A 25,486-nucleotide genomic window follows, 5' to 3' on the forward strand; every position below is an offset into this window, starting at 1 on the left:
CTGAACTCTAGAAGAAAGGAAGTGTGAGCAGAAAGTAAAAGGAATCTGAAAGCATTTTAATTGTAGTAATGGTGAAGAATGTGCGAAGTGACTCGAATGTAAGGAGAAACTAATGAAGAAGTATTGGGCAGCATGGGATAGCACTGAAGAGCTGCAAAGTAAAGAGATGTTTTATAGTCTATCGATTGCTCCATCTAGCCATGTAGTATATAATATAACTGTCAGTAGGTCTCCAAAGTCTCAGGCGGAAGTTTTCCCTAGCATGGATCTGTGGCTTCTTTAATTGGAGATTCCAAGGCTCAAACCCTAGTAAAGGTAAAGGGACCCCTGACCATTAGGTCCAGTCGTGGCCGACTCTGGGGTTGCGGTGCTCATGTCGCTTTATTGGCCGAGGGAGCCGGCATACAGCTTCCGGGTCATGTGGCCAGCATGACTAAGCCGCTTCTGGCGAACCAGAGCAGCGCACGGAAACACCGTTTACCTTCCCGCCAGAGCGGTACCTATTTATCTACTTGCACTTGGACGTGCTTTTGAACTGCTAGGTTGGCAGGAGCAGGGACCAAGCAACGGGAGCTCACCCCGTCGCGGGGATTCGAACCGCCGACCTTCTGATCGGCAAGTCCTAGGCTCTGTGGTTTAACCCACAGCGCCACCCGCGTCCCTCAAACCCTAATACCTACATGCAAAGCTTGGTGTAAGGCAGCTTCCTATGTTCCCAAGAAGAACAAGACTGAAATATAATTGCATCCAAGCAAAGAGAGGGAAAAGGGATTGACGACACAGGCAGGCCTGATAATTCTTGCGCAAGAGAGGAGTATGAAGAGTTGTCCAAGACCAGACTCCTGATTGTTGAAACACATGGGACAATCTAAGGTGTGTTCTCTCTTCTCCTCTCTCCCTCCAGTGTCCCAAGTGCAATATCTGTATTGAAAAGAACGGAGGCTGCAATCACATGGTGAGTAGATTGTGGACAAGATCAGAAACACTATACTGCTTAATTATAGGCGAAATCTTTGCCTGCTTCTTATTAATGCCTTCTCTCTCCCCCCCCCCCCACCTCTCTCTCTCTCTCCCCCAGCAATGCTCCAAATGCAAACATGGTAAGTAGACAGCACCAGGTTTTTTGTGTTAAAGTCGGGGGAAATGTTTATCCTTATGATTTGGATATTATCCCAAACTGCCGTATTTTTCGCTCCATAAGACGCACTTTTTTCCTCCTATAAAGTAAGGGGAAGTGTGAGTGCGTCTTATGGAGTGAATGGCCTGCGCAGAGAGGGAGAGCTGCGCAGCGCCCCTTCAGCGAAGCGGCAGGAGGAATGGGGCCCCTTCTGTTCCTCCTCCTGCTTCACGCAGGAGAGGCGCTGCGCAGAGAGGGAGAGCTGCGCAGCGCCCCTTCAGCGACGCGCCTGTCCTGGGAGCCGGAGGAGGAACAGAAGGGACTCCTTTGCAGGAGAGGCGCTGTGCAGAGAGGGAGAACTGCGCAGCGCCCCTTCAGCGACGTGCCTGTCCTGGCTTCTGCCAGGGCAGGGGGCGCCTTCATCCCGCTGCCCGAGAGAGGCTGCGTGCAGCTATCCTATAAGCCAGGACAGCAAGAGGGATCGCTAGGCAGTGATCCCGCTTGCCGTCCTGGCTTCTGCCTTAGCCGTGCGCAGCCTGTTCCGGGCAGGGGGAGTCTTCATCCCGCTGCCCCTGAAGAGGCTTGGCGCGGTTATCCCAGAAGCCAGAACAGCCACACGGTATCCCAGGAGCCAGATCTCTCTTACTGTTCTGGCTTCTGGGATTCAAAATATTTTTTTCCTTGTTTTCCTCCCCCCAAAACTAGGTGCGTCTTATCGTCTGGTGTGTCCTATAGAGCGAAAAATACGGTAGCTCTTCTAGTTAATGTGCAAGCTCTTTGGTAGCATCTTTGCCCCTTAGAGGGAGAGATGTCGATCTTGTTCCTCAAAGAAGCATTGCTTTATTTATTGCCTTGTGCAATAACGTTTCCTCTCCTGTCCTCTGCAGACTTCTGCTGGATGTGTCTAGGGGATTGGAAGACTCACGGCAGCGAGTACTACGAATGCAGTCGGTACAAAGAGAACCCTGATATTGTAAACCAGAGTCAGCAAGCACAGGCCAGGGAGGCCCTTAAGAAGTACTTGTTCTATTTTGAAAGGGTAGGAGACATCTCCTTGGCTGGAGCTAACTGTAGCCTTTTTCGTGAGCCCCACCTTATGCAAAGGGCAATGCTAATGATTGTGAGAAAGCCCTCATTGAACAAAACATTCTGTAGCCACAGATCAAGATCATTCCTCAAGGTTATTCTTCCAGAAGCAAGCTCCTTTCCAGTGATAATCTCTGCCAGTCCTGTAATGAGAGTGCTCTTTCCTTGAAGCCAACAGCAATAGGTTGCTTTAAATTTTCTGGTGCTGAACTGTGCTCTGCAGTGCAATCTTCCTACAAGTGTACAGTTTGCCTTCTGTAAATCTGCATAACTCTGCACCAAAACTGCTTAAAGCTGCCTCTTGGCTTGTAATTCTTAATCCCTATATAATAAAGTATTTGCATTGTGTAAACACCTAGATTGTCCCCTCCAAAATACATTATGGAAATAAGATTTTTGCATATATGTGTGTGTTCCACATGACATATTAAAAAAGAGCATACGGTATATGAAAAACCTTGCTTTCTTCAGACAATGCTTCAGGAAGCTTTCCTATTTAAAACATGGCAAAACCTTGCTCCAGTTCGATATCGCTGCAGATTTGAAGTGGGAATGCTAATGTGAATGGAATTGTCTTAGCTTTTCTGGAGTCACTTACCGAAAGATAATGTGGTAATATTTTTTAGAAAGCTGCGAGGATATGTTTGCTTTCTGGTACATCTTGCCTTTTCCGAAGGAGGGACTTTGCATTCTAAGGTGCTTCTTTTCAGTCTTTTCCAATGCGTTGCTGTGGCCTGCTGTTTCCCAGCCTGTCTTTTCCTCCCCTTTCTTGTCCATCGTTGCCTTACACCTTACACCTTTTTCACAGTGGGAAAACCACAACAAGAGCTTACAGCTGGAGGCACAGACATACCAGCGAATTCAAGAGAAGATACAAGAAAGGGTGATGAACAACTTGGGAACGTGGATAGACTGGCAGTATCTACAGAATGCAGCAAAGCTGCTAGCTAAGGTGGGTGTGCCTAGCTGTTAATTGTAAGATGCAGAAAGAGGATGGGGTGAGATTTGGGGTGCTGGGGAGGGTGGGCAATGGGACCTGCCGGTCTTAAACTGTGTTGATTGTGAGGGCTTAAATAGTAATCAGGTGCCTGGTATCAACTGCAAGCTATTGCCAAGGAAGGTGCCAGATTGTCTTAGCACTCTGGGTTGATCTTTGCTGAATTATAGATCAGGGGGTGAGTTGTTTTTACCCTGCTTAACACCACTTGGAGCTGCTTGGTGGGGAGGTTAGGGTAGGGGAGCGTATTGTGGACCTTTCCCTTTTTTCACACAGCCTGCGGAAGCTCTGTGGCTACTGCATCCCTTGGGGAGCTCCACTCTGGCATGCCGTTCATTTTGTGTATAGCGTGCATTTTATTTCAAAGTGTTGGTGCTGACCTTTAAAGCCCTAAACAGCCTCGGTCTAGTATACCTGAAGGAGCGTCTCCACCCTCATCGCTCTGCCCGGACACTGAGGTCCAGCCTGGCGGTTCCCTCACTAAGAGAACCCAAGTTACAGGGAACCAGGCAGAGGGCCTTCTCGGTAGTGGCACCCACCCTGTGGAACGCCCTCCCACCAGATGTCAAAGAGAAAAACAACTACCAGAATTTTAGAAGACATCTGAAAGCAGCCCTGTTTAGGGAAGCTTTTAATGTTTAATAGACTACAGTGGTACCTCGGGTTACATATGCTTCAGGTTACATACGCTTCAGGTTACAGACTCCGCTAACCCAGAAATAGTACCTCAGGTTAAGAACTTTGCTTCAGGATAAGAACAGAAATTGTGCTCTGATAGTGCGGCGGCAGCGGGAGGCCCCATTAGCTAAAGTGGTGCTTCAGGTTAAGAACAGTTTCAGGTTAAGAATGGACCTCCGGAACGAATTAAGTACTTAACCCGAGGTACCACTGTATTGTATTTTAATATTCTGTTGAAAGCCACCCAGAGTGGCTGGGGAAACCCAGCCAGATGAGCCGGGTATAAATAATAATAATAATAATAATAATAATAATAATAATAATAATTATTATTATTATTATTATTATTATTACTGTCTGCTCGCCGTGTTGCATGATGGCATTGTATATCGCGCATTGGGCAGGTTTAGCTGCTGAAGGTGGGCACAGTCTCCACAGAACTGACAAACAGGCGTCTCCGACATTTGGAAGACACATGGAGAACTTCTGTGCAGGCACACAACATTAAAAAAAAGCTGTCTTCCTTTCATTCTCTTTTCATTGTAGTGTCGTTACACGCTGCAGTACACATATCCATATGCCTACTACATGGAGTCTGGCCCCAGAAAGAAACTGGTAAGACCTGTGGCTCTGTGTTTAATGGTCACCTAAATTTCTTGCAGGACTGAGCTGGGAAATGTCAGGCTTCCTGCCGATAGCTGGAAACAGCCCAGAGTCACGTTATGGGAACTGCAACTGCAGTAGCTCAGCGGGTTCTGACTGCAGGGTTGGCATGGAAGACCACCTGGGTACCACATGTAAACCACTGTTGAGTTCTGCAGAGGAAGAACAGTACAGAATGTAATAGATTAAGTAGTGTATGCTTAATTACTTAAGTGAGTTGTTAGCTACCATATGCTTTTGACAGCAGTGGTGGGATATACAGTTTTAAAACTATATAGATCAAACCTGCTTTCCATGGTTACTTTTATTTACAGGGAGATGACTCGCTAATTCAGATTCTTCCTAGTAACTGTTTAAGCTTCCTAGTTTTGTATTCTGCTCTTCTTCAGAGTTGTATAGCTGCTTCTGTCAGCTGCTTTACTTTTGTTTTGTAAGGAGGGGGTTGCAAAACAAACTGCATTCGGCAAGTAAAAGATGAGCCAGTGTGCTATTTCAGCTTTGTTTGTAAATCTCCCCAATTTTACCAATTTGGAAAAGCAACGGAGACTTCTAAAGGGGGCAGGGTGTTCTGTGCTGGTGGAGATGCTGTGCCACTTCAAAATGGGGACGGGGAAAGGTGGCAGCAAGGTCAGGGGAGCTCCAGGTTGGTGGCAGTGGTAGCCCCAGTAGCTGCCACTCCGCAGCTCCATCAAAGCACCGCTGCCACAGCCCTATAGGAAACCTTAAATTACTAGCACATCTTATGTAGCTGTCGAATAAGAGCCATCCTCATTTTGAACAGCCTTCAGCGCTTGACTGGTTCTTACATCATTGCAGTCTTAACTTACAAAAGTCTTATGCCCTCTGTGTGGGGCTACCTTTGAAGGTGACCAGGAAACTACAACTAATCCAGAATGTGGCAGCTAGACTGGTGACTAGAAGTGGCCGCCGAGACCACATAACACCGTCTTGAAACACCTACATTGGCTTCCAGTACGTTTCTGAGCACAATTCAAAGTGTTGTTGCCGACCTTTAAAGCCCTAAACTGCCTCGGCCCAGTATACCTGAAGGAGCGCCTCCACCCCCATTGTTCTGCCCTGACAATGAGGTCCAGCTCTGAGGGCCTTCTGACAGTTCACTCACTGCGAGATGTTAGGTTGCAGGGAAGCAGGCAGAGGGCCTTCTCAGTAGTGGCAGCCACCCTGTGGAACGCCTTCCCATCAGGTGTCAAAGAAATAAACAACTATCTGATGTTTAGAAGACACGTGAAGGCAGCCCTGTTTAGGGAAGTTTTTAATGACTGATGTTTTAATGTATTTTTAATCTTTTGTTGGAAGCCGCACAGAGTGGCTGGGGAAACCCAGCCAAATGGGCGGGGCATAAATAAATTGTTGTTGTTGTTGTTGTTCCTGGATTCTGTCATCTACGTAACCATTGATTAATATCCCTCAGATTATGCATAGGGAGCTCTGAACTGGAAACTTGCCCAGCTTTGAATCCATAAGCTTTCTGGTGCTCTTGTACTGTTGCACATCAGAAAGGGCGAAATACTGTGTTGTTGTGACTTTGCATCTATTGAGAACCGTGCTTCAGTTTTTGCTTGTATTTCATTCTTTTCAGAAGCGCCTTCTGGCGTGAATGGTAACAGCAGATGTAGGGTAGAATGAGGATGATGAAAAGCTGCTTTCCTGTATCTCTTTCCCTCAACAATCTGTTTCATGTTTTCAGTTTGAATACCAACAGGCTCAGCTGGAAGCGGAAATAGAAAACCTCTCATGGAAGGTGGAGAGAGCAGATAGTTATGACAGAGGGGTGAGTAAACAAGCTTTGTTCAACCTCCTGCCACCTCATCTTCTCATCCCAGGAGCTCATTACCTGCACAGAAGGGCTTAAACAAATCCTATGAGGAAGCAGAGGAATTGGCAGTGGACTGGAGGAGATGGCACTCCAGATCCCTTGACGTCATTATTCTTGCCACCTGGAGGTTCTGTACAGTTAGTGGGAAATGCTCACATACTTTTGGATTGATCTCAGCAACTGAGATAGGCACAACCTAGAGCAGGGGTCAGCAAACTTTTTCAGCAGGGGGTCAGTCCACTGTCCGTCGGACCTTGTGGGGGGCCGGGCTATATTTTGGAGGGGGAAAATGAACGAAATCCTATGCCCCACAAATAACCCAGAGATGCATTTTAAATAAAAGGGCACATTCTACTCATGTAAAAACACGCTGATTCCCAGACCATCCACGGGCCGGATTTAGAAGGCGATTGGGCTGGATCCAGCCCCCGAGCTTTAGTTCGCCTACCCATGACCTAGAGTGCTCCTTCCATGAATGGGAGTCCACTTTCTGTTCAGAGACTTAGATCCAATGCAACTTCCATTCTGAGGAAAAAGAGGGGAGACAGTTTTCACCAATTCCCCCCCTACACAACCTCCCCAAGTGCACTGGGGGGTCCCCCAGCTATTTAGACCAGCTTTTCAGTGGGCACACCCCTTCTGTAGGAGCATCTTCTTGGCGGAGTTCCAGTTGTTGGAATTCTAGATTCAATCTGGTGCATGTGGATTTTTTAATATATAAAATTTTTTGGCTTCTATAAGGACCACCAGTTAGGTGTTATTTTCTTAACTGCTTGATGTAATTAATGGAGCGAGGCACTGGGACCAGGAAGTTTTGAGTTCCTGTTCTAAACCACACACATTTTTCTCACAACCATAGCCCTATTCAGGTGTTCATCCTGGATATGCCCCCTCGACTCCTGACTTTTGCTTATCAAACTACCACACTATTCCTGATCTAGACTTGAATACCTGAAGAGGGCTCGTTTCTGTGAGGAGACTGGGGCCGAAAGGGATGGCTGGTGTTCCTTCCCTCCTTTCTGCTGACCATTCAAGTCTGTGGGTCCGTTTCCCTGCCACCACAAACTAGAAACAAACCTGATTTTACGCCCTCTTTCTCTCCCCACCCAGGACTTGGAAAACCAGATGCACATAGCCGAGCAGAGGAGAAGGACCCTGCTGAAAGACTTCCACGACACATAAAGTAGCAGGAGATGTCAGGGCGCAGGGGTGAGCGCAAAGAGCGAGGTGGCGGTGAGAGCAGCAGCAGAAGCAACACGAGAAGCTGGCCCCCGCCCCCACCACAGAGAAGGGCTGAGGACAACACTGCTGCCTCCCCTTGCAAGCCAGACACGAGCTAGCACCACAGCTTAGTCTTCTGTTTTCTCTTCTCTTTCTGCTTTTCGTTTTTGCCAGGCTAGAGGCTGGAGTTCAGATTTGGCACCTTTTTTTTCTGGGACGTTTTCCTCCCCGGCTCTTGGATTGTTCTGGGAAGGAGTTCTTTTATTTTATTTTTCTTCTTCTTCTTCTTCTTCCTCCTCCCCCCGAATGGCTGTTAATAGTGTTAGATCATTACAAGCATATGTAATTTTCAAACGGTTGTACAATTATACAAAACAAACCCTAGAATAACACACAACCCTTTTTAAAAAAATAAATTGGAATTGGAGTGTTTCCTTTTTAATAAGCTGCTTGTAAACTAAATGGCTGCTTTTCTTCTTTTCCCTCCAAATCCTCTTTTGCGCTGAAAGCTATGAAATAGTCCAGCTGTCTGTTTGGCACCTCTTATGTGCGCTCTGCTGCTTGCCCTGTGACTACATGAGGTGAACCGTGCTAGCCTAGGAGACAACAGCAGCGGCCGGAGGTCAGCGTACGGTCGAGTAGCTCTCCTATTCTTCCCTGGCTATGCAGGGGCAGTCGGGCAAAGTTCAGGCCAGCATGGAAAACAGTCGTGGTCCTGCTGTCCCATCAGCTTTAAGGTTGTCTCCTGCATGCATTAGTTGCTTTGTTTCTCTGGACTGATCTCATCTGCCAAAACTAAAATCATCTGAGGGGTTATGGGAACACACAACCTTGCCTCTCGACAGCATTGGAGCAGGCACTGGCTTTGCTTGGAGGCAAAAGGACAAGCCACGTTCCACCAATGCCTTGCGTATCTGTGCAGTCCAGTCATACACAACCTGATCCTTGACATGGCTGTAAGGTGATATGTCAAGTCTGGCCCCGTCTTGCCCTGACAAGACCAGACTTCCTCACTGTGTATCGAGGGAAAGCTGTTACACTTAAACATGATGCTTGGTAAGGGGGGTGGGGTGGAGGGGGGTAAAAAAAAAATATTGGCAGCCTAAGACAAGTCCTGAGAAACATGTGCCAATGGTAAACTTACACCACTGTCCTAGAAACTACGGCTGGCTGAAAAACAGCCAGCAAAATTGGTGAGAATGAAGCTTAATGAATATTAAGGAGTTGTATCCACCACTAGTCCTGCTTGAAGTTGACCGTTCAAATTTATGGGCCTGATTTAGTCCCATTAATTTCAGTAGGACTTGGTCAGGTACAAACCTATGTTCACGGGTGGCTTATTATTAGTACACTTGAATGTGTAAAAGGTCAATTTTTCCTCCATTCATGTGGGAGGCCAGCTTCGAAACAGTAAAAAAAAAACTGCAGTGTAGGTTATGTACAGTGCATGGTCAACATGCTTGCTTAAGCTGATTATCCACCTAGAAAAGAAGACGGAACAGGTGGCCCTCTCCTGAAGTTACTCTGATTCGATTTGAAATAAGAACACCTTGCTACCTGTTTACAAAAAAAATAATAATGTTGCACTGAACTTTTGTTTGTACGTTGATTGATGATCTTTTTGGTTTGGACAAGGGAGGACTGGCAAGCTAGGATCATTATTGTGCTTTATGCACCTACCTTTCTGGCCTTTCAGCGGGAGCTATTTAATTAGCATTTCTGGATGTTGACCTAGCTCTTGGGGGGGGCAATCTGCCATGCCACCCTTTCGCCCTTCACGTGCTGCTAATACTACCTCAAGCACTCCAGGGAAAATGATTATACCCACTACCTGCTTGCTTCCTTAGTAAATGACCCCAGGACCTTTTTAATATTACTCTCTTCCTACCCCATTGCCAGTTAACCACAGATTACGCAAGCAGGACCTTGAAAGGGGGGGGGCGTGTACTAGGCTAAGAAAAAGTACCGTGAAGAGAAACTCTTCTCCCCCCCCCCCATTTCCTGCTCTGTTCACCTTTTCTCTTCCATTGGCCATTTTATAGGTCTCTTGTAGCTGATGCGGCACGACGACCTCATCAGGCTTGCTCCTTTTAACCCATGTCTTACCTGCTGTAAGCGGAGATCATGTGATTGTGTTCTCTTGGCTGTAGATGTTTTCCATTTCTCTGCATGAAGTCCAGTCTGGGCCTTGATATATAGAAACAGACGAAAACCTTTTAGCAAAGTGCAAGAAGTTCGGCGTGTGTGTGATTTTAATTGCACAGTATGTTAGCCTTCATTTTGTTATTGTTTTGATGAGATGTGGTGCGTAAAGTGCTAGCACGGGATTATTTCATTAACCCAGCTGCAGTTGGATAAAGATAAGCCTTGTGGCCAGAAGAGCTGTGGGAAGGTATGGCTTACGACTTATTCCTGTGAAATGCTGACCTGATCTTCCTTGCTAGCTTAATACAGTGTTCAGCCTTTGAAGGACACGAGGATCTTTTTATCTTTAAACTTTGCATTCAGACTGAGCGGTCGGTCTCATTGAATCAGAGAAGTTAAGTCACACATGTTTTCTGTAGCTCAGAACTGTCCAGTGTGAAAGGGAAGTGATGTGTGGCTTGCACTTACATCTGACATCCAGTTGTAGCTGGTCAACTTGATGGTAGCACATTGACAACTTTCAATGTTAAAAAGTCATGTTTTCTAAACTTGTAGCCTCCACATGGCTGGCACCAACCCCGTGCAGTGCTTTTAGATGTGCTATATTAAGCCAGTATTGCATCACGTATTAATAGCTGCCTCCCAGTTTAGAGCAGGTAGCATTCATATATGTATAAACTAACACTTTTAAGTCCCAGACAGTTGACAGATCAGCATTTTTATTCTTCCCCCGATACAGGCTCCCTGTATTAGAATTCCATCATGTTCAGACTTTGCCAGAGAGGTTTTGCCACTGATAAGAATAGGCTGTGCTATAGGAAAGTAATCCTCTTCACTCTGGAAAAAGAAGCTAATGGTTCTAAAGCAGAACTCAACACAGTTTGTTGCCTCAGAAAATCCTTGCCATTCTGCAACAAGCTGGTAGCAATAGCAAGACAACAATTAAGAATTAGCAGCATCTGAGCTCAGAGTATAGGTGTATTTCCCTCATACCAGGCGAACATCCTAAACTGGGAGCTTTTTGTCTCTTTCTGTAAGGCTTGACTCTCAGCCAGCCTGGCAGCTGTTGTCATCCTATCACTCTTACTTTTTAAAACTTGGCTTGATTCACCTTCAATGCTGACTTTGTTTTGGTTTTCGCTTACATTTAGTATTACCTGCCACAGTTTTCTATATAAAAGAGATACAAAACTGTCTTTGCACAACTTCTGATACTGAACAAACTGAGCTCTCAAGTTACACCACATCTCCTGGCAAACAGAAGTCTCTGTAACTCAAAAGCTTGCATACATACACCAAAAGAGGCTGCTCAATAGAAGAGAGATCCTCTAATCCAGAGATGGGAAACATTTGGCCTTGCAGATGTTGCTGCTCACACCATCCCTGACCATTGGCTGTGCTGGCTGAGACTGATGGGAGTTGGGAGTCCAATAGCTTCTGGGTGGCCAAAAGTTCCCTATCCCTGCTCTAATCAAGTTTTATACTTGCTCTCTCTATAGCACTCCTTCCTCTGCAGCAGCGACCAGTTTTCTGTTGACAACCTAAATTTATGTCAGCTGTGTGCCATGCGACTTCTTCAGGAAGAACTGGAGAGTTCTCTTATTATTGCACTGTCTCAATTCATTCAAAACTTGTTTTTGTTTCAAAAATCAGATTTCATTTCTCAATAGCTTTTTCTAGGAAAGTTCTTATGTGTGCTCACTCAAGTCTGGACTGTTCCAAGTTTTCAGGTAGTAGCTTCTGCTATGGGAGCTTTTTATTATTATGCAGAGTGCTACATTATCATGGCTGCCTTTGCTCTGTCCCTCACTGAGGTATTGGGGGGGGGGGAAGCAACCTCAAGAAACTGCCAACACTTTTCCGGCATTAGGAGGGGAAGGGGCAAAGGAAAGGGCCCTTGCAGTTTCCCTCTCCTGAAATTGTTTATTTGAAATAAATTGTGAATTTCTAATTTTAAATGTGCGTAGTGTCTTTTTTCCCTCCCTCCCTTACTGATGCAGCATTTCCCATTATACAGTGAGAAAGGGGGTGAGGAAGAGAAATGTTTATAGTATAAACTGGGAGCTGCTTGAACAGTACCACCGATTTCCAGCAACCTATTAAAATAGGTTCGGCCTTTCACATCCAAACAAGTCAGTCCCTCAATCCAGTTTTTTGTTCTCTCCAAAACATGGTTTTGTGTTCAACTTCCTCGTTTATTTATTCAAAGCATTTATAGCCTGTTCACTAACTTAAAAAGGTTCGTAGAGTGGCTTACATGTCAAAATAGCAAGCCTGAAGGCAGGGAATGTGCTCTGTAAAAAAGACACTGGTACAAAAGGAAAAGGGGATGGGGAGGGAAGTTCTTTACCAGCTGCCATGTTCTCTCATTTTAAAAAAAAAGCCTGTGAAATTGGATCTCCTTCAAGATGTACATGTTTTTGAGGAAATAATCTGGGCAAAGGTGTTGCCCTTCCTCTTTAAAACAAAACCTGAATTTGTACTGTTGGATCTACTTCATAATCCTGAAGTTAAGAAGTAAATCTCACAGGTAGAGGATTATGCAAAAGCTACCGGTAGCTCCCAGGCACTCATTGAATAAGGTGTGGAGATGATATCGAATATTGGTTTTACATACTCTACATGGGCTTTACATGCTGTTCAACTGCCTTTCATTACTGAAATTGAAAGCAGCTGTTCTGTATTCCATTTAATACATTTTATTGAAAGGCAGGAGCTTTTAAACCTTTAGAAGTGTCTCAAGAACCAGGTGGTGGCCTTAGCCTACCAGCTTCTTTAGCAAAACACCCTAGGATTCATTAAGACTGAAAAAGGCACTCTGTACATGTCTAGGAGCACTTTACTCGAGTTCCAGAAAAAGGGGGGGAAGCTCAGGCTAAAATGCCGTGTGTTTTTTAATTAAAAAAAGTATTAGTAGAACTAGCTAATTCACTTTGCCTTCACACCAGCCACTGCTCTGTCAACAAAACAACTACGTCAGGACAGCGGTGGACGTTCTGCCCTTACCAAAAATGGCTGCAGTTTCATATTCATCCGCAAGGGGGGGAGAAGCCGGTGCCCTTCCTCAAAATGGCTTCCCATCACACTGCTAGGGGAGGAGAGGCAAAGTTGCCAGGATCTAAAATGGCCGGCAGAGCGGCTGAAGCCAAAACACTTTTTTAAAAATCCTTTATACGGGCCAGCACCCTCTCGGACTTCGTCCCGGCCAGCGCCGTCCGGTTGCCTTCCCTCCGCTCTCCTCCCCCCCCCACTCCTCCAGGCCAAACTAACGGGCCCGGCCGCGCGCTCTTTCGCCGTGCGTGATGACGTAAGGGGAGCCTGCCCGGAGAAGCCGCCGCTGTTCGCGGGGTGGTTGCCGTGGTAACGGTGCCCAGCTCCCAGGCCGGAGCGGGCCGGGCCTAGCCATGGCTGCTGCGGCGGGGGCAGCTGTGGCGGCGGCGGCGGCGACGCCGGACGAAGACCCCCGCCCGCTGCCGGGGCCTTCCTTTGGGCGGAGGGCCGTGTGCTCCCGACCCTACTTCGTGGTGCTGATGGTGTTCGCGCACCTCTACGTGCTCAACGTGCTGGGCTTGCTGCTCTTCGTGCACATTAGCTCCGACGACGGGGAGACGGAGCCGGGCAAGGAGGGACCCCCGGGCCCCGCACAGGACCCGCCCGCGCCGCCCTTCTCCTCCCCGGGAGGAGGAGGAGGCTCTCGCCCTCACAGCCTGCCTCGCCTCGAGGGCATCAAGGCAAGTAGCGTCCCGAAATCTCCTTTTTGCGCGAGGATGGAAACAAGCGCTGCTGTTCTCTGGGGGTCATTCAAGAGGGCAGGTCTCCCTTTTGCGGCTGTTTTTAAAGTTTCAAGGGTCGGGGCGAGTTTCCCCCTTTCCTCGACCCTTCAAAAGAAAAGAAAAAGCTTCCCTCCTTCCAAGGCTTCTGTGCAAAAAACAGCAGTTTCTGGGGCGCTTACCCCCAAATTATTTCTTGCCCTCCCAGCTTTCAGCTGCCATATATCCGTATTTGGAGGTGTGCAGCAACATCGTCGTCTCATGGTGATTATTACAATCTTTTTGCCTCCTTGGCTTTTTTCTAGTGTTGCCCCTTAGTTCCGGGTGTTGTTGTTGTGTGTCTGTAATGGTGCTGCAGGGGGATTTCCACCCCCTCGTCAGGAAATCGGCCGAGGGGTGTCAAGTCAACCCTGTTCCTGTAGGAAATGTTACCCTACAAAGGGAGGGGGGTCTGGAAATATACATTATATTATATAATATCCCTGTCCACTGCTCCTGCAGCCCCAGAGGGGCTGGCTCCTCCTTCCGTAGCTGCTAGTTCTGATAAGTGGCAAGCCCTCGTGGATCTTTAAAAGAAGCATAATTGGCTAAGTGCCGTCTAGCCCCTCCATGATGATGCTTTCCCCAGCACGCTGATGCAGTGATATGAAAACTTTTTGCACTCGCTGAGTTTCTGATTTTTATGCAGCTGTTAAACTGTGTCAGGGGAAGGAAAGTTTTCGCCTCTGTCCCCCGCCCCATCCCTGTTACTTACCCCCCCTCCTGTCTCAAGGGACATCATTGCACAAGGCATTTAGGGATAATGGGCATAGCGAGGGGGGGCAATTGCCCCCCCCATATTTTATTTTATAATGGAGTGACTTTATTTTTTAAAACTTTTTATTGCCATTGTCTTTAAATAATTTGAGCAGTCGTGCATTATTGAGAGAAGTACTTAAACTGTGGGTTGAGTTTGTCTATTTGTGATGGCTAGGATTGATCTACATTGGTACATCTTGGTACATAATGTGATGTACTATAGACTGGCCTGATTGATGTGGTCTGTATTGATGTTGGGTTGGCCTAATAAAATTTAGCACAGTATACTAAATTCTAGAGTGGTATAGTAGGATCTAATATGAGCAACATCAATATGACTTTATTGTAAATTCACTAGGCTGCAACTTTGTCTGTTCCTTGGTCCAGATTGGGATTGCCTGCCTTTTAAAACAAAAAGCACCACCAGCAGCAACAGCTAGAATTTATCGATGGACACGTTCCCTATGCTGTTGCAATGGAGGTTACTTTTGCTGCCAATATCCACTCTTTAAAGAAATAAAGCTCCTATATTCAATTTGCACAGGAAAAGAATTTCACCAATTTAAAAAGTAAAAGTTAAAAAAATACTTTCAAAAATGGTAGTCAAAGCTGTGCAGGTGGGTCAGCAGTAACCATTCTCTTGTAGCACCTTGTGGAATTTTCTTTTAGATGCCAGGGAACAGAGTGGCAGTTAATGAATTTTGAGTGCTAGCAAGATGTGTTATTCTCTCGTGTGCACACTGTGACGGCAGATGAGTAAACTGTGCATTTATTGTGCAGAGAAGTGATAATGCAGAAGAACCTTAAACCTTCTGCTTCCACACTGAGCCTAGAACTATATCCTGTATTTGCTAGTAGCTGATGTCATATAGTTTTGAACCATGTAGATGAGATTTGTGATGTTTTGTATTTCAGAATTTGCCATGTCATGATTTAGCAGGCCATTGTATATGTAAAGATACTGTCCACAGGCCTCCAATGATACCATATACTGGAGCTAACTATATTTGGTGTATAGCAGTTAAAATTAATTTATTTTACTTTCTTTTCAAGGTGGGCCATAAACAGAAGGTGGAGCTGATTCCTAACAAAATCCATGTCATGAAAACTCTCAGCTTGAAACCACTCCTTTTTGGTAAGAAAAAGAGGCTACTGGAGATATATCCAGATGACCTATTGGTAGAAGAGGGAATGAGATGTACCATATATCTAAGTTTGGCGGTTTCTTATTGCCTCATCTTTAGTTGCCTTTGGGCACAGAAACTCTGTCCCATTCATGACACTAATTATTACTGTGGCTCCCGAGCACATGTGAACATCCTTTACAGCAGTAGTCTGTTAATTTTTCAGACCCAGGATCTATTTCTTAACCCTAACTGATACTGAATTTTTTTTACTATGTACTATGGTCTTTCACCTACTCTCTCTAAAGTAACCAGGTGCAAAAAAAGACAAGATTCCTTTGCCTTTAACCGCTGTGTAGAAGAGCAGATTTTGCCTCTTTCTCATGCAGTGTCAACAGCTGAAATTTCGTAAAAACTCCACAGTTCTCATTGCCCCTCCCTTCTTTGCTCCTTAAGAGAAAGTGGGTGGGTGGGGGTGGGTACAAAGATAGAAAACGGTGGTGTGACACATGCTTGACTCCTCTTACATTGGTGCCTGACTAATCCATTTCCACCACTTGTAGATCAATCTTTACTGGATTGAACTGGTTACGTCAGGGAATAGTATTAATTGAGGGTTTACAAATTGCAGTTGAGCTTGATAGGCAACAATAATTTCTGTAGCCAGCAAGAAAATACACACACACACACACACACACATTTTTCATCCTCCTCTTGGAAGCTCTGCTGTTGTCAGCTGTTGTCAGCATTTTCTGAGGAATTTGTATTTTCTGAACCTCAGCATTGCCTGAGGTTCAGAAGCAACCAGCAGCAATATGACAGGCACTCCAGAAACACACATTTAACTTGAAGCGGGAGCTCCTAGCAAGCACAGTTATATGCCACAGGTTTTGTTTTGGTTTTGGTTTTTAAAAAATCTGTGTAAAAGATTCCCGTGTTGTTAATTGTGTTTTTTCAAAGGAAAGTCTTAATGAGAAACCAAACAACTTTCTTGTTAAATCCTTTTAATGCAACCAGCATTTTTAAGGAACACACACTGCTGTCATTAGTTTCTAAATACATAGTATTCATAGCTTGCAGATCGCAAGGGTGTCCCTCAGGCAGTGTGTGGGTTTTGTTTTTTTACATATTTTGTGTAAAACTGCAAAATAAAATGTCCTGGAGTGAGGGAAGGATGGGTGATGGCAAAAGCCTGACAGGTAGAAGATGAAGGGGAATCAGGAGCGGCTTGACAGGTCAGGTGGAGCTGCCACAGTAGCTTAGCCTGCGGCAGCTCAGCCTAGTCATTGCCACTTACCAGTAGTGGGAGGAGGTGCGGTAGCAGCAAGGTCAGGGCTGTGCAGGCAGACTGCTAAAGCCAATTGTGCACCCATATCAGTGTACCCATCCAGCCCCAGCCTAGCTGCCACTGCAGCTCTCACAGGAAGCCATTGCAACACTGCTGCCGCAAGGTTATTGTTGAAGCTCTGGTTCCACCAGGTGAGCCATTCCTGCATCATATGGATGAAAGAAGTGGCCAGGAAAGTGGGTTTGCAGGAGATGAAGTGAACAAACCAGCCTATTACTATAAATACTTGTGATTTGTTTCCTGGTTGCTGTGCTTCCCATGCAGCAAAGAATCCAGCACTGCAGAATATCTGCAAGGGTGGACAAACTATCTTTCAAAGAAGCTTGTGAACCATTACTGACTTTCTCGTTGAGAAACCCCAATTAGGCTTGTAGAAAACTCCAGGGCTCCTCAGAGCAGTTTGAAAACTACTTTCTTGGTGCAGTGGTGTATGATTTTTACTAAGTAGACTATATCTATTACTTTTTAAACTCTGCTCCAGGTATGCTGAAGAAGACCTTTCAGATACAAACAAGAGAGCATCTTTCTATCATTTCATACCAGAGCTATAAGCAGTTCAGGCCCGGCACTTGTAATGTTTCCATCGCCGCACAGCAGTCTGTAGATTTCGGTTCCTCTTGTGCCATGCATAGGCCTTGTTCACCACCACAACTTTGTCATTCTGCACCTCACCACAGATCAGATAGACGCCTGTGTTTGTGCCTCTCATAATGTTGTGTACACAGGTAGCATCTAAGTTCAGCCACTGCTGGAGTTTGGAGTGGGTTTCAGTCTTCAGAAGAGGGCCATGCTTCAGAACTTCCAGCCTGGAGTCAAGGTCAAAGTCAGCAATGGTGGAGGTCTTGTTCTTCCTGGAAATTCTTATTTTCACAGCTGGAACAAATGCACATTAGACTAGAGACATCAAACTGCCAATAAAATAGGTAACTAGCTGCTTCCTCACTGTTTTAGTGATGCAAAGAATGGATGCTATCCACTGTCTTGCAACCTCCACTAGGGGTGGAAAACTTTTGACCCACCAGCAAGCATGGCTAATGACCAGGGATAATGGGAATTGTAGTTCAGCTGGAGAGCCAAAGGTTCCCCACTCCTGGTGATGTACACCTTTGTTCCGCACTTCTTGTAGCAAGCTTAGATAACGGTTCTAGTCCAGTGAAATTCTCATATCTCCAAAATTTACCCAGTTTCTGTTACAAAAACAAGTTCATTTTAGGAAGATTAGTTTAGCTGATGATCACTGATAACAAAGATGTCCAAGCATCTTCTCTCTTTCTCTCTCTTTCTGTCTCTCACACACATATACTTTGATAATTTGCTTGATTTTTAAAGCACTATGTAAGATCGCCCCGTGTTTTATGTGTATTAAAATAGTGCTAGACACTACCACAATGCACTTTTAACTTCAACCTTTAACTTTTCATATTCATGTTTTAATAGGAAGCAGGTGGGTGTTCTGCTGGAATTTAAGGAGCCTGCTAATTTTGTGAAGGTTTTCTGGTTGTCCTTTACTATAGTCTGCATAAAGGAGAAAGTTAACTCCCTCGCACCAGCTTGCCATTTCTCCATAGCTTTAAGGTAGGGGTAGCCAGTGTGTTGCCCTTAAGATGTTACCGGACTCCAGCTCCCATCATCCTTGACTATGTTGGCTTGCGCTGATGGAAGCTGTAGTCCAGCAGGCTACTCCTGCTTTAAGAGAAGAGTGTGTGCAAATGACAGGGGGTAGGTGGAGAACGGGTTTGAACAAGTACGAAGGAACTCATACTTCCAAATAGTTCCTGCAAATTTCAGAGCCATGCTAGACAACATGCTAGAGATCCAGAATCATATTCCCAGTAGAAGTCAGGAATCGGGGGAGTGATCCATGCTCAGATTGTGATGCTGTGAGAGCTAACTCTCCCCACCCTATGTTCCCACTGAAAGTCCCCCTCCAGCTGCTATTTCTCCTATTAGATAAAATGTGTGTGTACACAGCCTGTTCCCATAGCTTCTCCCTAATGGAGAAAATTTTAGCTTGTGAGGAGTGCACATTTCCATTAAGGAAATGACATGGGGCCAGAGACTTAATTCTCGCCCTCATCTGCTTCCACTGTTGTAATCCCCTCTCCCCTAGCAACTGGTATTTGCCAAAATTTATTGAGAGAGGAGAACCAGTCATGGATCTTTGTTCTCTCATCCAGTTTTGCCCTTTCTTCTATAGCTGAAAATGTGGTGATCCAATGGATTTGTATTCTGAGACTAGAGGACTGTTTTCTCAGACCGAGTGGTTAAGAGGCAGAGAGAAGTGGTTTACTCACCAAAATCATTGGTGCAAAGGTTTTCCAGGATCTCCTTGGGAGAGTTGGGTTCTTCAAGTTCACAGTCCCTGCAGCTGGCCTGGGGCACTGCTGGAACACATAGTAAGTTACAGAATTTGTTTGAGCCTAATGTAACCCAGAGAATTCTGGGTTCTCTACTCAGGGTTGCAGATTTTGTGGGGTTGGAGTAGATGACCCTTGTGGTCCCTTCCATCTCTGCCATTCTATGATTCTAGAAGAGGCATAGGCAAACTCGGCTCTCCAGATGTTTTGGGACTACAACTCCCATCATCCCTAGCTAACAGGACCAGTGGTCAGGGATGATGGGAATTGTTGTCTCAAAACATCTGGAAGGCCGAGTTTGCCTATGCCTCTTCTAGAAAATAGGTCAGTTGCTTGTTATCTTGGTGGCTTCATACACTGTGTTCAACTCTGACATGAAATAATTAGTGTGACTTTGGGTAAGTCTTTATCTCTCAACTTCAAATAGACACAATATTTTAAAAAAAAATATATATGTAACTATTAACCTCCCTCAGGTATCTGCCTTTGTAATAGGGGAGGCTATGAAGAACTAACTTCAGAGGTTACTTTTACAGCTCTAACTAAAATCTATGTTCAAAACCTCACTACGGTTTTGAATGGTTTTTTTTCTGTTTCCTGATTAAAAGGTGTTGGTACTTCATAAGCTTTTTGGCTCTTACGGGTTCCTCTGAATTGAGAAAAAGCCAAACTTAAGCTTTAACACATAGAATTCAAACACCCTCCCACCGTCCCAGTTTTGTGGTTTTCTGTCCAGATTGTGCTGTTGTGACAGGGTATATGTGTTCCATGACAAGTACAAACAGCAAAGAGCCTTACTTCTCCTGCTGGGAGCACTTTCATCAGTGATTGAGGAGATGCACAGTTCATGATCTTCAGGGAATTTGTTACAGTTCAGGATTTCAGGCCAAGGGTAGCCGTAGCAAGCCATGACTGGAGCACAGCTATTCCTGACAGCTTTGCACAAACTTTGGCAAGGGTAGATGAGCCTAGAGAGAGAAAGATGAACTCATTTCAAAACTTGGTGAGCAAAGTTGGACGAGAAGACCCTTGGGGTGCCATCCAGTTCTACAATTCTATGATTCCTAGTGCCTGTTAAACTACCCGCCCTGTGGAACTCCCTCCCACCAGATGTCAAAGGAAAAAACAACTACAGTGGGTTAAGTACTTAATTTGTTCCGGAGACCCGTTCTTAACTGTTCTTAACCTGAAGCACCACTTTAGCTAATGGGGCCTCCTGCTGCTGCCGCGCCGCCGGAGAACAATTTCTGTTCTCATCCTGAAGCAAAGTTCTTAACCCCAAGTAATATTTCTGGGTTAGCAGAGTCTGTAACCTGAAGCGTCTGTAACCCGAGGTACCACTGTACCAGACTTTTAGAAGACATCTGAAGGCAGCCCTGTTTAGGGAAGCTTTTAATATCTGAAGGACTATTTTATTTTAATATTTTGTTGGAAGCCGCCCAGAGTGGCTGGGGAAACCCAGCCATATGGGCGGTGTATAAATAAAATATTATTATTACTATACTACTACTACCCCAGAGCAACCACTAGCAGCTAAGGGCAAGGCCAGAGGTTCCCCACCCTGCCTTAGTTTCTGTTTACCATCACTGCTTCCGCAGTAGTGTAGACAGGGCTGAGTTACTGACCTGGCTTCCCGACACTTGTGTCGCTGCCACTTACTAGAGACAGAGAAGAGAGGCAACAGAGAGTTCAGTGTGAGTGCAGCAGTGGAGACAGTCTGATGCTTCTTCCACTGCGCTCATACTGAGCTCCCCACTGCCTTCCCTTCTCCCTCTCAGTAACCAGCTGTGACGTGTGGCTTTGGGAAGCTAGGTTGGTAACACAACCCTCCCTGCGTTTATAGTAAAACAAGAACAAAATTGTTCTCATTAGTTGGAGAGTATTTCAGTGTCAGCCTTGATGGGTTTGTTTTGGAGAGCAAAGCATCATTTTAACAAAACAGGTTTGAACATTAGGATGAATTTCCTAGGCCAATACTGGACCCAGTTACCTACAGCAGGTGGGGTGGGGCTCTCCCTTGCTGGAGGCCCTCAAGCAGAGGCTGGACAGCCACATCTTGGGGATGCTCTAGCTCTGGATGTTCTGCATAATGGAGCAGAGATTGGAGCAGGCCTCATCTTACTCCATGATTCTAAAATCATTTGAAGACTTGAATAGTTTTGTATTTTCTAAAAAAAATTAAAAATTGTCCAGTAGCACCTTAGAGACCAACTAAGTATTTCTGAATATAAGCTTTCGTGCGCATGCACACTTCTTAAGTTTTGGCTTCAAGCAATCTGCAATGAGACTGTAAATGCAGTATTAGCTACATTTGATACCTCTTCCACATTTGCAGTATTTGGCATAATAAGACATGGATAATGATCAGCATACGAAAGCTTATACCCAGAACTACTTAGTTGGTCTCTAAGGTGCTACTGGACAATTTCAAAAAAAAAAAATTGACTGCGTCACACCAACACAGCTACCTACCTGTATTTTCTAAAATTAGCATTGATTGCTTGACCCACTGCAATGTGGTATCATTGTTGTTCATTCAGATAGCAACATTCTGTTGTTTACTAACAGCAATCAGGTACGCTGAGATTTGAGTTAAGGGTTACTCAGGTTCCCCTAATGTTTTGTAGACCATCCCCATGATCCTCATTGTGATTACCCTTGTACCAGATTGCACTGAATGGAAACACTTGGGACATATCAGGTGCCCTCAAGCTTAGAAATTTAAGGAGCAAGCATCTTGCTTAGTGTATTGAAGGATGAAGCCAAATTCCACAGTAGATGGGGATAATTCTTTCCCCTATCTTCCGGCATTATGCGTTATGTTACGTTACGTATTCCAATGCAATATTGTTACTGAGTTGATAAATGTTCATTTTCTTCCAAAGAGGAGCACATTGTTCTAGCTTTTGTGACTGTCATCCTTGTGCAGGCAGAGAAACAGAGCAATTATTACAGAGTTTTAGCTTGGTTTTGCTGCTGTAGTGCTTGAACCTTTAGGAAGGTGCCTTATGTCCAGTCATACGCTTGATCCATGTAGTTCAGCACTGTGCACTGCCTGGCAGTCTGTCTACATCTGTATAAGCATTTCTGAATTGAAGAATCAGCATCTGAGACCCTGCTCTTTGGTCTGTTGGTAAGATGCATAAAGTTGCTGGTGGCGTCACATTTATGGAATTCTCTCTCTCAGGAAATAGGTACATCCCCATCTTTGTTTACCTTTGAGAGAACTCTCTCAAGATTTTTTTTTATTTTGACCATGTTTTAAATCCTTGCTTTTCCTCATTTTAAAAGGAGCAAACTGCTTTCTAAAAATGCCCCCCATCCTGGTTTTATATAAAGTTGTTTTGTTTTGGATCTCTTGTAAACCACCTTGTGAGAGCAATGTGTCCTTAGTGTTGTCTTTTAAGTCCTTTACTTACTTACTTACTTACTTACTTACTTACTTACTTACTTAACAAACAAACAAACAAACAAACAAACAAACAAACAAACAAATCTAGCTCAGTGTTGTCTGCAATGACTGGCAGGGTTTCAGAATTTCCAGCTGTGTGTGCATGGATCTTTGGAATCTGTTTTTTCAAAACACATTTTTCTCTTGCGAGAAAAGATTGCTCATCTAACACCATTCCAGATTTGATTGATTGATCAATTGAATGATCGAATCCTGGGCAAACTGATCGGTCTTGTCTTAGTGCCAAAACAATAAAAATGTTGGTGCAAATTGCACTTTGGTCATTCTTCAAGTAGTAATCTATTGTAGAGCAGACAGCAATGTCTTGTGCTTGTCTTAGATTTATTGAGTTAGCAGATTGCAAATCACACTGTGATTTTGAGAGGAGCTGAGTCATCAGCAAGACAGTTGCTGACTCTATTCACAGAGTGGCTGAAGTGTTTACATATAAATTACACACAAACATTTTTACACAAGGCTTAAATGCGCTTATCATTACCCATGACTTATTATTCCAAATACTGCAAATGTGGAAGAGGTATCAAACTGTAGCTAATACTGCATTTACAGTCTCATTGCAGATTGCTTGAAGCCAAAACTGATTTAAGTCAGTGTATGGGAAAATAGCCAGAGCATGTAAAGGTAAAGGGACCCCGGACCATTAGGTCCAGTCATGACCGACTCTGGGGTTGCGGCGCTCATCTGGCTTTATTGGCTGCGGGAGCCGGCGTACAGCTTCCGGGTCATGTGGCCAGCATGACTAAGCCACTTCTGGCAAACCAGAGCAGTGCATGGAAACACCGTTTACCTTCCTGCCGGAGCAGTACTTATTTATCTACTTGCACTTTGACATGCTTTTGAACTGCTAGGTTGGCAGGAGCAGGGACCTAGCAACAGGAGCTCACCCCATCACAGGGATTCGAACCGCCGACCTTCTGATCGGCAAGTCCTAGGCTCTGTGGTTTAACCCACAGCACCACCCGTGTCCCTGGAGCATATAAAGCAAAGGGCAAAAGGGAGATCCAGGATTGGGGATGTGGGAGATGGGATGCCCATGCAGCTATCTCAAGGACAGAAGCTGGTTGGGGTAGAGGGACAAGATAGAACGAGCAAATGAAACTATACTTAACAGTAACTTAACAGTAAACTCTGAAATGCCCTTACCTGTCCAGGCAGATTGGGGCAAAGAGGGAGCAGAGGAAGATCCTGGCATCCGGATGGCACTCTCTGGCTAACAAGGGCAACCAGCTGGTGGATTGCTGGATTGCTTCAGCCATAGTCTCATGGTCCAGCAGGTTGGGGAGTCTCATCTCGGTGTACCCAATGTCATAACACAAAGCCATGCTTCTTGGAATCAATGTGCATCTGGAAGAGCCTCTTCTGTAGTTTCCAAACCCCCCCGGGAAGTCCCAGATTAGCAGATAACCCAAAAGGACAAGAAGCGGCTGTTGTGTGCCCGGCATCGTGGGATGGTGCTGATGTGCTGTTTTCCTCATCTCTCCGAACATTGCCCCTCCCCAGCAAAATGTGACCGATTAAAATTCTGCCTTCCCAAAGGGGAATCTAGACTGAGGGGTTTCCTGGTCGGGTTGTGGTTTATTATAGCAGAGAGGCCACCCCTGTATTCGTGCATTCTCATTAAGCCCGATTGTTTGCCTTTTTTCAGAGGTTTTGGCTTAGGCTAGCAGGTGTTGAAATGAGGGCAGTCAAATCAGCTTGAATGGTTCCCTCTACCAATATCTTGGAGTTCTGATTGAATCATTGTTTGAGACTCCCTCAGGCCCACCCCTTGCCCCTACCCAGGGATTAGTCATTATTTTCTAAACACCGCTTGTTTCCCTCTCCATAGTGTTTTGTGGCAAAGCAATCACAAAGTTAATTAAGAGACATTTGTTGAGCTCCAGCCATTGTTTAAAGAGGCAAGGGGGTGGGGAGTGCCAGCCCCACGGATTCTGGTTGTTAGCTGTTTTGGAGGCATTTCCCCCCAGTTTGGGTAGTTTTAACATTGGGGGTCATTGTTTACACACAGGATGTAATTGGCAAACTTTTTTATCTTCTAACCATGCCACAGGAAATTAATTGTGGATGGTGGTGTACTTCTTATTTTGGCATGAAGTGAGCTGCTGTGAAACACGAGTGGATAGCTCTATTCCTGGGTAATTGTCGAAAACGTTTATTGTCATCTCATTGGAGTTCAATGTAGGTCTCCTAGAGCCTTAGGGGGCATTGCTTGTTGTGTTGGCTCATTGTTAATTTGTTTTATGCCACTCTGACTAATAGCTGGGGGTAGCTGAGGAGAGGATTACACGCTCCTTGTAACGGAAAGCGTTCTCTGTTAAGGGTTAACGTGGCCATAGCCAGTTGCAGGCTCTGCTTTTCTGTTTCCCATGAGGTAGGTAGCAGTCTTCAACTTTCCTAGCTCGGTGCCAAGTAAAATCTCAGTTAAAATTTTTATCAAGATGCACAAGGAATTCATCTTTGTGCATCTCACTTCTTCGAACGTAGATTAGGAGATAAAATGCTTGGTTTAGATCTGAGTTCAATTTCTGCATCCATCAAGGAATTGCAGAAGTTGCCACCCGCAAGCCCCGCTCACCAAGTGGGAATACAGTCACACCTCGGGATAAATACGCTTCAGGTTGAGCGTGTTCGGGTTGTGCTCCGTGGCGACCTGAAAGTAATGGAGTGTGAAGTCGTGAGACGCGACCCGCTCACACGCAGACCCACTGCCGTGTCTTACATTATGTTCAGGATGCAAATGGGGCTCTGGAACGGATCCCGTTCACATCCCGAGGTACCACTGTAGTTAAGATCAGGGGTCAGCAAGGTTTACCTTGCCTGAGCTGGTTCACTCCAGCAGAGATCCCTCTGTGGGTTGGATTGTGCACGCGTGT

General features: G+C 45.3%; 3 protein-coding genes across 8 annotated transcripts in view; 2 read left to right on the forward strand and 1 right to left on the reverse strand.

Annotated features, from left to right (window-relative positions):
- Nucleotides 1-11,702, forward strand: part of ARIH2 (ariadne RBR E3 ubiquitin protein ligase 2) — a 41,107-nt gene extending 29,405 nt beyond the window's left edge. For all 4 annotated transcript variants that reach the window (XM_053378404.1, XM_053378406.1, XM_053378407.1 and 1 more), the window contains 7 exons: nucleotides 905-955; nucleotides 1,079-1,100; nucleotides 2,005-2,156; nucleotides 3,012-3,155; nucleotides 4,425-4,493; nucleotides 6,250-6,333; nucleotides 7,489-11,702. In XM_053378404.1, coding sequence (XP_053234379.1) covers nucleotides 905-955; nucleotides 1,079-1,100; nucleotides 2,005-2,156; nucleotides 3,012-3,155; nucleotides 4,425-4,493; nucleotides 6,250-6,333; nucleotides 7,489-7,560 — 594 coding nt within the window. In that variant the 3' untranslated portion in view covers nucleotides 7,561-11,702. The remainder of the gene's footprint in view (nucleotides 1-904; nucleotides 956-1,078; nucleotides 1,101-2,004; nucleotides 2,157-3,011; nucleotides 3,156-4,424; nucleotides 4,494-6,249; nucleotides 6,334-7,488) is intronic.
- A 1,132-nt stretch (nucleotides 11,703-12,834) lies between these two features.
- P4HTM (prolyl 4-hydroxylase, transmembrane) overlaps nucleotides 12,835-25,486 on the forward strand; it is a 28,345-nt gene continuing 15,693 nt past the window's right edge. For both annotated transcript variants that reach the window (XR_008329120.1, XM_053378403.1), the window contains exons 1-2: nucleotides 12,835-13,475; nucleotides 15,366-15,447. Coding sequence is in view for 1 of the 2 variants with exons in the window: in XM_053378403.1 (XP_053234378.1) it covers nucleotides 13,149-13,475; nucleotides 15,366-15,447 (409 nt within the window). In the remaining variant the exon portion in view is untranslated. The remainder of the gene's footprint in view (nucleotides 13,476-15,365; nucleotides 15,448-25,486) is intronic.
- LOC128408534 (secreted frizzled-related protein 5-like) lies at nucleotides 16,481-25,228 on the reverse strand. Of its 2 annotated transcripts, none has more exons than XM_053378410.1 (4): nucleotides 23,757-25,228; nucleotides 19,940-20,109; nucleotides 19,079-19,165; nucleotides 16,481-17,657 (listed from the first exon to the last, which is right to left on the reverse strand). In XM_053378410.1, exons 1-4 carry the CDS (start codon nucleotides 24,098-24,100, stop codon nucleotides 17,341-17,343), a joined length of 918 nt encoding a protein of 305 aa, XP_053234385.1. In that variant the 5' UTR covers nucleotides 24,101-25,228; the 3' UTR covers nucleotides 16,481-17,340. The 2 variants fall into 2 exon arrangements, with proteins under 2 accessions (XP_053234385.1, XP_053234384.1); XM_053378409.1 differs by having other exon boundaries at nucleotides 19,079-19,168.

This window comes from Podarcis raffonei, chromosome 2 (genome assembly GCF_027172205.1).
Source record: "Podarcis raffonei isolate rPodRaf1 chromosome 2, rPodRaf1.pri, whole genome shotgun sequence".
NCBI lineage: Eukaryota > Metazoa > Chordata > Lepidosauria > Squamata > Lacertidae > Podarcis > Podarcis raffonei.

Excerpts from the sequence above, each read along its gene's own strand:
- LOC128408534 (XM_053378409.1), bottom strand. The coding sequence starts at position 24,100 with ATGTTCGGAGAGATGAGGAAAACAGCACATCAGCACCATCCCACGATG. Across the intron at positions 19,169-19,939 it reads AAGTGCTCCCAGCAGGAGAA|CAGTGCCCCAGGCCAGCTGC; the intron begins GTAAGGCTCTTT and ends TATGTGTTCCAG. Across the intron at positions 17,658-19,078 it reads CCTTTGCACCAATGATTTTG|CTGTGAAAATAAGAATTTCC; the intron begins GTGAGTAAACCA and ends CATTTGTTCCAG.